We start from the raw sequence: 12676 nt of genomic DNA, 5'->3' as shown, positions 1-12676 counted from the left end.
GGCCCTCTTTAAACATTTCATCAGTAATTAATGAAATTAGATAAATTCATATTTTTAAATCTATTCGCGACAGAAGAATGTTTTTATTAAATAAACTTATCAAAATATAAGCAAACGATGCTATCATTATATTAAAATGCAAGTATAGGTAATTATTTATAAAGTCAAATTTACTAATAAGTAATAGCGTCTGCATTAGTACCTAACTATCTAGGTTTCAATGGCGAACCAAAGGGGGCGTAGCGATAGTTTTCGGTCACGAATATTTACTAGCTGGGTAAGCCCATCTCTAATAAGTAGTAGCTTGTTATGTATGTATTTAATTACGGTACGGGGGTATACAAATTCGTTGAAATCTGGTGTTAGGGGAAATGAAAAGGCCTGAACATTTAAGAAAATGAACTTCCAATGTACGACCGAGTTGGCGACACTTTCGTCATCCGCCAAACAAAAAGCCCGGTCAAAGCTACACCTTCTAGTTATTTCTTCGATTTCTATGACATCGTAGCCTTGGATTTTCCCTTGATAATTAAAAACTAATCCTTATTTTTTGCCCTGTTTGGAAAACGTTTTCTGACGTCGTCTGCTTCTCTGTATGCTACTATGTTACCTCCGAGCAAAGAGTATAAAAACTACGTAACCTAGAGATATAATGACGGTCGAAAGCAGTAAAGGAAGTTGTAGCAACCGGGGGGGAAGGCACTCAGTGAATTTGCACTTCAAATTTCGGTACCGCAGCGCCACTACGGCAGTTTTAAGTGGCTATCATTTTGATTTAGTTCAACATTCTTGAAAATTCCTTAAGGAATTGGTTACCTTTAGGACTTGGCAACGTTAGAGAACAAACGCCTTATTCTTCACTTTTTGAAAATAAACACCGAAACAACGAATCCACAAATTCTAACTAAAAAAATCACGAAACAGTAACCAATTACTGTCACTTTTTTGAATTGACAGATATTAGACAATTAAATATCCAAAATGCCAAATTTAGCACCTCCGCAACACCGTAACTGCCATTTTTCTCCGGTTTTATTATTTATTGTACTAAATACTGCCGTAGTGGCGCTGCGGTACCGAAATTTGAAGTGCAAATTCACTGAGTGCCTTCCCCCCCGGTTGCTACAACTTCCTTTACTGCTTTCGACCGTCATTATATCTCTAGGTTACGTAGTTTTTATACTCTTTGCTCCGAGGTACTGCCTTCGCCCTTGTCTAATATAGGAATTTTTAAGTATTAGCAAAAGTAGCATAAGACCCAAAAGTGTGTCAGAACGGTAAAGTAGATAATGAGAGTTTGTCGCAAAGTGAAAAAGGGAAACGAGGGGGGGGGGGTCGGTAAATACGTCATCAAAATCGAGGTACTCCAGCGCCGCCGAGTGAGGCGTTTTAGAACGTATATCTACGGGCGAGTAAATCGAAGAGAGAACATCGCGCCAGACTATAGACTAAATATAAAGTTGCTAGTACTATTCCAACTAGTAGGTTATGTAGTCTATAGTGTGACTAGGTCTCACTAGAAATTTTAATAGCCGCGAAGGTACAGCTGACACACTTTTGGATCTTATGCTACTTTTGGTATTAGAGAAGGCATTGTGCGCGGTATTGTACGGATTGTACCGTACGTGAAAGAATTATTGTTCGTTGAAGGAACGCGGGATTTTCAGAAAAAGGAAGATTGTATGTTAATAGGAAATTTCAAGAAAAATGGACGGAACAGTTATGTTTTGTTTTGGTAAGAGACAAATTTAAATTTTAAACTTGCGGCCTTGAGACATTTTTCGAATTTGGCCCTTGAGCCGAAAAGGTTGGCCAACCCTGGTTTAAAGCATATTTGTAGTTGGTTTAAAACTTAACCGATAAATGAGTAAGATTTTTTACACTAATGTCTATAAAAACGGGCCAACCTTCGATATTTCATACTAGAATAGGAAAATCATTTTAATACAAATACCCAATTTTAAAGATCGACATTTTGAAAGACCGGCATTTTCTAGGTCGAGATCGCCATGTCTGTAGTAGCCTAGTAGTTAAAATAATTTAAAAATTCTACTATAGGCACTTGGCAGCATGACATATATAGTACGTCACTCATTCTTTTTACAATTGGAAAATGGCGACCATAGCGAAAGGTGACGTCATGTTGCCAAGTCCCTATTGTATTTAATAATTTTAAAATTATTTTAACTCATTTTATGTACAATACTATCCTTATACCAAGTTTATGGTAGTTATTTTTATAAGATTTTAGTATATTTTAATTATTTCCTATTTGAAGGTCGAGATCTCTAATTTTAAGATTTAGATCTCCATTTTTGGAGTTGAGATTTCAAATTTGAAGATCTAGATCTCTATTTTTGGAGTCGAGATCTCCAATTTGAAGGTAGAGACTAAGAGATCTCCAATTTCAAGGTCGAGATCTCAAATTTGAAAGTAGGGATCTTAATTTTGAAGGTAGAGATCTCAAATGTGAAGGTAGAGATCTCTATTTTTGGAGTCCAAATCTCCAATTTGAAAGTTGAGATCTCCGATTTGAAGGTTGAGATCTCCGATTTGAAGGTTGAGATCTCCGATTTGAAGGTTGAGATCTCCGATTTATAGGTCTATATCAAAATTTGTATTTCTATATCAATATTTACTTAAGATCACCCATTTAGACACCCCTGCGCCCTGCTATAGCAGAATCCTGTTAACTGCAAGAACATGTAATTATTTTTCCACAATCACCACCTTCAACTGCTTAGCATAGCCTAGTAGATGATGGAGAATGGCGGACATAGTGACGGGAAATGGTGGCAATGGTGGCGAAACTTAAGAACTTTAAAGTAGGCTGCAAAAAGCGCAAAACCAAGCAGCAGGGAAATGCGAACATTAAGGTTTGGGTTCGTGTGATAGGTAAAAAAGGACTTTGTAAACAAATCGAGGTAACCGGCGAAAAAAAGTAAACTTAAACAGTATTGAAAGTCGTGATGGACCGCGATTTCTCGCAAATTCATCGTACCCCTGAAATCGCATTTCTCTGCTGCTTGGTTTTGCGCTTGTTGCAGCCTACTTCGAAGCTCTCCGGCGCTCTTTTAACTCATCGTAGGAAAATGGGGAAAAAAACAGGCATACTTCTCAACTCACCCCCTACAACTCCTTAACATTTTTGCATAACCTTTTGAAACACCCTGTATAGCGAATTTTCCATTGACGAAACGAAAGTAGACAATATAAGATGAAGATAGCTGAATAAACTTTCATTTATTTTTTAAGATACAAACTGTAACAAAGTCGCCACTATCCCCAGAATTCGGCATAATCTAACCGGGCTAAGCCCATACACACACACACTCACACGCGCGCGCCAAGTTTTGTTCTTGGCGCGTCGAATCTTCGACTCGATCTTTGTTCCCTTTGGATAAAAGAAATGGGGACATGATAATAGAAGATGAAACTCATCACCATAACAACGAAGATGTTAGAAAATGCTCTTGATCTTCCCCTTATTTTCCATCCCGAGTTCCTTTTTCTTTTTCGTTTTAGAATCTACTATAGTTCGGCCGAAGTTTCGAAGACAACGAAGTTCAACGCGAAAAGCCATATTCATTCTCGTCCTTACTTTGGAAAGAGCTGTTTTCTAATCCCGACCTTTACTATAGGCAGTCAGTGTAGGGGAGAGAGAGAATGAGATACCCGAAAAGTTCTTTCGGCTACAGCCCTAAGAGTTCAGCATGGCGAAATCAATACTTTCAGATCAGTGAGCTGTGCTACGAGCAGAAGCCTATCTCCGCAGAGAACGTGTTTTTCGACGTTTTCTTGGATTTTTTCACTCAGCGCCCGCACTTTTTGCAACTCGCTCAGAAGGGAAAGGCTGTATTCATTTTAGTGGGATGGGTAACACATGTACCCCAAACGTAACACGCTGATTGGTTTTATTGGAATTGATACTGACTGCGTTTTCCTATACATATACATCTAAGTATTGATTAGAGGAGCTCTTAGATAATTCTTTCTCCGCCACGCGGCCATTCGACCTAGATCCGGGATGACCTAAACACGTTCCAGAATGGATGGAAACCCTCAAAAACTGACCGCGGTGGTTTGGATTTCATTTCACTAATTCGCTACCAGGTGGCGCTCGTGCCTGACCAATTCTCATTCTCGGCCTTCAGATTTCTCGTTTTCTCTTTACTGATTGATAAAAACCGTTATACTTGATTGCTTTTTGGGGGAATTTCCAGAACAAGGATAGCCTAGCTTTTTACCCGTGTCTTTAACGCTTGGGACCAATTTTATAGATTTCGCTGATATTTACAGCAGATGTTAAATTTTAAAATTATTTATCTTTCATTTATAATCTAAACCCAATTATTTACTAACAGATTGTCAGATAAATGAATGGAAATTCAATACGGTAATTAAAAATCAAAGCTTTGTTTTTATCATCTAAATCTTTTTGTGGATAAAGCGAGAAAGGAAACTTGATTAGTTATCTAAAACCTCCACGGATTCAAAAATAAATCTTAAAATTAAAATATTCTAAAGTGGAAATTACATTAAGATTTTTAACGAAATCTTATTTGCATTTTAACCCCCCCCCCCCCCCTCCCGAAATTTATCAAATTTCCGGAGCCTTTGAATAATACAATCTTGAAAAAATATCTTTTCTACTTTACTAAATTAAAGAGAAAACTTTAAGACAGAGTATCGGCGTATTCCCTTTGTCGCGAAGAACGTCTTGGCTATTTTCTAAGCTTCTTAATATTTTTTCCTTAAAATAATGGGGTTAACTTTTAAAAAAAAATTTCCTTTCTTAGTTTTTATTTCTTTCAATGCCTCTCAGTTTTCACCCGAGACTGCTATCTAAGGCGGATAGATCTACGAAAAATAAAGATTATAGTCCTAGGTTAGCATTGATTTCTAGCTAAACTTTTCGGCTTTTCCGAACTTTACCGACTCGGTGACTGAAATTATCGATTTCTCGAAAATTCGCGGGTCGATTGCGAAATGTAAAAAACCAAAGCCAGTTTTTTTTCATAACAAAGCGTTTGCCCTAAGATTGTTCTCATACTCATTTTTGATACATTTTAACGTTGTCTCGTGACAAGGCTTGGCCATTAATCATATTGTAATATATTTATATCTTTTTAAAAAATCAAAGAAAATGTAAATTTGGGAATTTACATCCGATTAGGTCTGCAACGTTCAGTTGAAGGGCGAATCGAGAAAAAAAGTCAAAAAATAAAATTCAAAATTTTAAATTTTAAGAAGAAATACCGAATGGTATCACTCTTGTTATTTTTTTTTAATTTTAAAACCTTTTTATATAAATAAATGTACAATTTATTGCACGTAAGGCTGAAAAATTTCTGTCGCACCTTAACCATTTTCTATTCGTTTTAGATTAAATTTATTATTTTCTTAACTGTGTTATATTGCATTTTATATTATTATTCGTGGAGTTACGACGTTTATTAGTTATTATATATTTTATTTAAAACGACTAATTTCTTATTTCGAGGTCGAAATGTCACAAATGTAAATGGAGAAATATTTCAAAATCATATAAATTAATTAGAGATTAGAGCTCCAAAATTTCAATTAATCATAACAAATTCGATTAACTTTTTATTTATGGATATTATTCGCGTCTATTATACGATTTAATAAGCAACAAATAAGTTTTTATTCGGATATTTTTCGGATATGGACATAAAAGAAATGAACGGAAAATTTTCTATCCAAATGCCGAGTCCTATTATGGATAAATAAAATATTGCGAGTCAATATGAGTTTTAACTAATTCAATAACTTAAGATATTTGCCTAATTAAGGTAAAATTCAATAAACATGAAATTAGTACATTTCATTTGCATTCGTAAGAAATTATATTCCATATTCTAAAAGCTATTAATAACATTCTGAACCCTTTTGGAATTCGTGAGATTCTCGTTCTCAAATAGCCGAGTGTAAATCCGAGCGGCTAACTTCAACTTTCACCTTTTAGAAGCGACGTAGAACTTCATTTATTCAGCGTATTAGGTCCGTATAAACAAATCTGGTTAAGGGAAGCCGAAACTTGGTCGATTTATACGAATGGACCTAAGTTAACTAATCCTTGAAAGGGAGAAAATCAAATTTACATGAGAATGGGCCGGTGGGCGAACACGCCTGGTTGTTCGTCGCGAACCCTTTTCCTTCCGCCGGAATTTTTCCCTCGAAAATGTCCCTAGTCAAAAGTTCCGTTCCAACTAGATTCGACTATACTAGGACAACAGTTTTACACATTTTAATCATAAAAGGCGACTCAGAGAGTTCGGCTCGCTATCTCCGCCTTTGACAGAGCCGTCAGTTGCGTTACGCCGACTGGCCAAATCTTGGCTAGTCGGAAACTGCGAGTTTTGAATAATTCATCAAACTATTCTTCGTTTTTGAAATACTCGCGTGAGGTTATATATTTTTCCTATTTACGGGAGCGGATCTTTTTGATAGATTCGGAGCGAATCTAAGAACTAGTTGTATATATTTTCCATTATTAGTAGAGCTACTTTCAGCAAAAATTCAAATTATGGTATAATAATAATTTACTAGCAAGGCCGTGTTAAGGGTACTTCTACTAATACCGAAACGTAGAAAAAATTTGCGTTTTTTTCCTATTAGTCACGCTAATAGTAAGAACGTGGTCTAGTTTAACAGAAAACCTCGCGGGAGATTAAATACGTATCCCAAACACGTACGTAGAACGGGTAGAGCGTGAATTTTACATGGTAATTATTTCAAAAATTAACATTCATCTTCAGTTTTATGTAATTTTGAATAAATGCAGTTTTCAAAATGAAATTTTAAAAACAAATAGTCAATGTCTACACGTTCTCCGTACGCGTTTCTTTACACGAAGTTAATCTCTCTTAATTTCTTAAGTGGGTGCGAGTCACACAATAAGGAATAATTATAATAATTATTATTTTGACCTTATTCGAAGAGTTGCCGTTACAATATTAAATACCATAAACTAAATTAACTTAACGAAACCATAAAGTATAAAGTTCCATCGAATCTGACCTAATATCGGATTAACTTTAACATTGGATTTTAAGAATGTATTATCGTAATATATTATTGAACGTTTAATCAGCGAAATAGCTGAAGCCACGGGGAAGGAATGTATTGTGCGAGATATTGTAGGTAAACATTGGTTCTCTATCTGATAAGACGTGTAGGTTTAGATCCACGGTTAGGAAGTTCTGGAACGAGCAAATAATAACTACTAAGAAAGAATGTATTGAGGTGAACGGAGGATATGTAGACAGTGCTTTGTTTGCCCCGTGATTCCCTCGATAAAAACCACGCCCCTTCACCGGTCCTCGCGTAATAATTCTCCATTTCTCCTCGTAAGGGGGAAGACATTCCGGTATGTTGGCACAAGCTTTCTCGGTCTAGGACGAGTATCATGAAAACATAAGCTAGAACCTAGGAGCAACAAACACAAGAAGAACGCAGCTAGCCTTTAAACACGCTAACGCAGTGTTGTGTACAAATTTCATTGGACGAGCCTTTACGCTGAGCGTTTTACGGGCGCGGGGGAAGACAATTTCCGAATTTTCGCCTTCCGACGGCAGCAAGAGCTAAAGTTCTAACCAATGGAAACTGTACACAAGAAAATCCACTTTTGACGGGTTGTGTTCTCCTTGTGTTTCAAATTTAGGGCTCAGCGTTCGGATAATAAATTTTCCGTTCATTTCTTTTATATCCAAATCGGAAATTATCCGAATAAAAACTGATTTGTTGCATAATAAATCGTATAATAGCCGCGAAAAATTTGCATAAATAAACCTTTAACCGAATTGCTCATGATTTATCGAAATTTTGTCGGTTAAGTTATCCGTTTTCCCGAGCTCTATTCATATTCTCTGTTAACCCGCATTCTGGCTACTAGTATTTATTAATTGGCTTTTATGAAACCTAATTAAAGGGAATATAACCTCAGGTATTTGGTGTGGAACACAAACGTTTGCAGCTCTGGCCGCTCTTGCCTTTGGCTTTAGAAATGTTAGGCGCCACTGTACAGAGTAATTTGAAAAATCGAAGTAGTCTTCCGTAAAGATTGCTTTGCAGGTTATATTCCCTCTAAGTGTGCAAAGCTTGTTTAAAGTTTCCCATAAATGTTACTTAGGACTACAAAAGTCGTCGGAATTTTTAACTAAATAACAACTGTCTCAGCGGTGCATATTTAAATAAGAACAACATCGAAGAGCAAAAAAATAGCATTGCCAATTTACATTTTCGTCTAGGTTGAAGATTGGAGCTGTTGTACAGAGAAAATTCTCAAGGAGCTCTTTCCCTCAAGCGGCGGTTTTCGGAAGCTTGTGTGGGGAACATGGTGAAGCAGACGCTATTTTAACAGGGTTGCCATCAGTTTTAGTTCTAAATTATTTATTTCACATCGAAAATGTATGGCAACCCTGTTAATAAGTAGCTGAAAAACTGGGTTTGCCATACATTTTCTATGTTAAATAAATAATTTATTATCGAAAATGTGTGGCAACCCTGTTAATAAGTAGCTGAAAAACTGGGTTGCCATACATTTTCTATGTGAAATAAATAATTTATTATCGAAAATGTATGGCAACCCTGTTAATAAGTAGCTGAAAAACTGGGTTGCCATACATTTTCTATGTGAAATAAATAATTTATTATCGAAAATGTATGGCAACCCTGTTAATAAGTAGCTGAAAAACTGGGTTGCCATACATTTTCTATGTGAAATAAATAATTTAATACCGAAAATGTATGGCAACCCGGTTAATAAGTAGCTGAAAAACTGGGTTGCCATACATTTTCTATGTGAAATAAATAATTTATTATCGAAAATGTATGGCAACCCGGTTAATAAGTAGCTGAAAACCTGGGTTGCCATACATTTTCTATGTGAAATAAATAATTTAATACCGATAATGTATGGCAACCCGGTTAATAAGTAGCTGAAAAACTGGGTTGCCATACATTTTCTATGTGAAATAAATAATTTAGAACGAAAATGCATGGCAACCCTGTTAAAATAGCGTCTGCTTCACCATGTCCCACACGCAAGCTTCCGAAAACCGCCGCTTGAGGGAAATAGGAATAATGGCCATTGTTACCCACGAAACTTAGAGCCAGATTGTGTTTATTTATTACTTCGGCCACGAAACGGGGGAAGGAAACATGTCACGGGCATGTGCTTCGATCGTTTTAAGATAACGGGTTTAGAGGTCGGGGATGGTTAACTTTTTTTCAATAGATAAAGCTCTTAAAATTATTCGTAAAACGTGTTGATCAAGTAATTTATATTTCTGTATTATCCGATTAATTTTTTGATAAATTTGTAAAATTAATCGAAAAAAAGACGTTTTTTTCGATAAAAAGCTCAATTTTTACGAATAATACATGTTTTTTAATAATTTTCCGAAATATTAACCGGTAAATTTCTTTATTTACATTTTTTCCCCGAAAAAATCAATTTAAACATGGATAATGATTAACCTTCCCCGACCTCTAAACGGGTTGAATGAATTTATTTCGGGGCAGGAGCTTACGGCTAAAGTGTGAGGGGGATTGGAACAACGCTAAATTCGTGTCAACATAGTCGTTCTATCTAAGTAGAAATAGGTATATTTTGTTTACATATTATCGGAAAACCACCTGGTCACGTAGAAAACGTATGCCATTTACGAATGATAACGGTCTAGATAGACAAGTCACTGTTACTTTAAAATTTAAATTCCGAGCGCAAAATGCATTTGTTTCGGTAATCAAAATATTTACAGCCTTTTTTAAAAAAAATCAATAATCAGCTAGGCTAATACCCAAGGCACCACCTTAGGACCAAGTCATCTAGCGACTTATAATGTCTTAAGCAGGTGGCCGGGTTACAACGCGTAGGAGGGTGGTGGCAAGCCCTTCATGCCACGCGAGCCAACAGCTCCCTACACTAACTATTACCGTTAACCTCTACAAGTTTTTACGTTTAAGTAATAGACTTTGTATCGCGACACAACATGAGCCGCCATTGCACCACACTATATCCGCCTTTATGACTCATCCGATCAGTGGTGGTATTTAGTTAAAATTCCTACCATGTTCCAACAATTGTAATAAGTGCTTTTGCTAGAGATATTTCTCCATTTTTCCAAGATTTTTTCCAGTTTTTAAATATTCAAATATGAGTGCGTCGAAAAATATTCTATTCACGTAGGTCAACATAGCTATATACCAAAAGAAATCGACCTTCTTGATGGTCATTTAGAGCGTACCAAATAAAATGGTAATTTTCTTATTGTACCATTTATTCTGACTACTCTTAAACCACCATGTTAGCTGTGTTGCCGACCATAGTTTGTCCACATTTTGGCGCCAAACAAAGTCTGTATATTTAACGTAACTCTAATCTAATATGATTTCAAAGCGATGACGTTATCTAGCGGCCTTTTTTTCCGGAGGAGGAGGAAAAATCCCTGCCTTTGGTAGTGCTAAAATTAGTAATAGAATCAAGGTCGATGTACGATATACGTTATGGAAATACTATAATCGTAACAGCCAAACACGAAAAAAATAATTGAGTAAATTACAACTTGAATGACACATTTTTTTTGGAATGTGTAAAATCAATACATTGAGCGTATTTAATTAAAAACGAAACAAAAAACACACATATTTCTAATTCCAATATTGCAGAAGTTACTGTTACGATACTCCATTTCTTTGAGCTCGTTTGAGGGGATCAAATACCCTTCAGCGAAAACAGTTTTTTACCGCACTTGGCCTCGCAATATCATGAAAAACATTTTATACAATGTCACAAAACAAAAAAATCCTGATTTTCTCAGATAAGGGTAAAAAGCAACCCAACGATTCAAAGTTATTACGATTCTAAAAAAGCCTTATAGTCGTGGTATAAATTTTTTAGTATCACAGTAAGGGCCTCGAGTTAACGAGAGAGCCAAAAAGTAGGCCGATCGACCGAGGTCCCCCCCATTGTTGTAATCCTCCGCGCTTGGTAAAGAGCCAAGTTACACCACTATACATCCAGAGGAACAACGTCCATTATTATTGCAACCCTTCACCGACAGAGGGCCACGTCAATAAACACAATTAAAATTACACCTACAAATCATCGAGAAGTGGCGTTTTTAATTTTTGACACTATCAAATTAAGTTAGAGTCGATGGAAGCGTTACTTCATTTAATTATAATAAATAAATCATAATATGCCTACGAAACTATGTGCACGTCACAATACGACATAGAGAGAACAACCGTGCATAAATACCTTTTCGTTTATGAAGAAACACGGAGGCACCGGAGAGGGAACAGTTTTAAATCTAGCGCCATCTAGGTTTTCTACCAAAGAACTAACGGTATTTTACATTAAAAAAACTAAAGAATATTAAATAAAAATTTCTGAAATTTTTATATTAAATATTAACTGCCAAATAGGAAAAAGAAAATTAAATATGATAAAATGTTAAGAAATAAATTAATAATAACTAACGTTATTGTTTAATATAACAAATAACCTGTCCGGTTCCTCCGTGAATGAAATCTACACTACACCCTTTTAGGTTAATATAAAAATAAAAGTATTTTAAAACAAAAATTCAAAGTGCTTTTTATCAAAGAAAAACGGTTTGTTGAATCTGAATATGCATACAGTGATGGACTTGGATTAAACAAAAATCAAATGGTGCTTTTGAGGGGATAACATAATTTTGACCCTAACCTAAGGACAAAAAAATATTGTGCCTGAAAGCCGCTAAGTGCTGTACTTGGCCTATCCGATTTCCCCGAAGGTATTCTCAACAGCTAAGTTAGTCTGTTCCCAAGCTTCTTTTTATCTAGCTACCTCTTGGCAAAAAAATGGCCTGAAACTTCACTAAGTCTTTACGAATGACGACCCTGACAATACAGCTTCGACATTTGAGACACTCACCTCCATAGTTAGGTCGCACTCTGCGATCATAGCCTTGTTCGAAAAAGGCGTTCAATATGCGAGTTATATTGATCTTGTCATCTCTGCAAATAAATAAAAGAATTTCAAGTTCATTTCCGTACTATTTTAAACGTCGATAAATTAGAAATAGTGAAACGATTATGATTCTTAAGGTTTTATCAATAGCGATAGGATACGTTTAGTGATATTTAAACCCCACATAGTTATTGATATTTTGCAATTTTATAAAGCGAGAAACAGCGAGTCTTGTAGCGTACCTGAGTTCGCGTCGAACAGGTACTTAATTTATACCTTTTTTGGGCACGTAGAAAAATTTGAAATCCAATTTAATTTATTTACGATTTTTTCGCACAAGCTAAATTAATCCATTAGATAATTCTTTTCTTGGAAGTTTAATTTTAGATATTCGATCAATATGTTTGACTTAGCCCACAATGTACAATTAAAGAACATTCTTGTTAGTGAAGTCTTTTAAATTGAATTAAACCTGATCACGTCAAAAGGTCGTGCCAACAAACGTATTAAAGTAATTTTTGCGTGGGAAAAAAATTGCAATTCACATTCCCCTCCTACACTTAAGGGAATATATCTTGACAACCTTGTAAAATAGCGTGTGAAAATTGTCTCAATGTGAAAAGGATTCAAAATGGAGAAAGCTAAGCGGTATTAGGAATAATTATTGGAAGTCCAGAGAAAATCGAGTTT

The 12676-nt window shown here is 35.7% G+C and overlaps 1 protein-coding gene across 2 annotated transcripts in view; it reads right to left on the bottom strand.

The window, feature by feature from the left end:
- LOC149943502 (gamma-aminobutyric acid receptor subunit beta-like) overlaps window positions 1-12676 on the bottom strand; it is a 127947-nt gene that overhangs the window by 113827 nt on the left and 1444 nt on the right. The window contains exon 2 of one of the 2 annotated variants that reach the window (XM_090174896.1): window positions 11951-12033. In XM_090174896.1, the coding sequence (XP_090031022.1) occupies window positions 11951-12033 (83 nt within the window). Of the gene's footprint in view, window positions 1-6125; window positions 6239-11950; window positions 12034-12676 lie in introns of those variants that run through there. The other variant, XM_090174895.1, reaches the window with a different exon arrangement.

Source organism: Leiobunum rupestre, chromosome 5 (genome assembly GCF_980474605.1).
Source record: "Leiobunum rupestre chromosome 5, qqLeiRupe1.1.hap1, whole genome shotgun sequence".
In the NCBI taxonomy this organism is placed as follows: Eukaryota; Metazoa; Arthropoda; class Arachnida; order Opiliones; family Sclerosomatidae; genus Leiobunum; species Leiobunum rupestre.
Note: the sequence above shows the minus strand (reverse complement) of the source record. Positions and strands in the feature narration are given on the sequence as shown.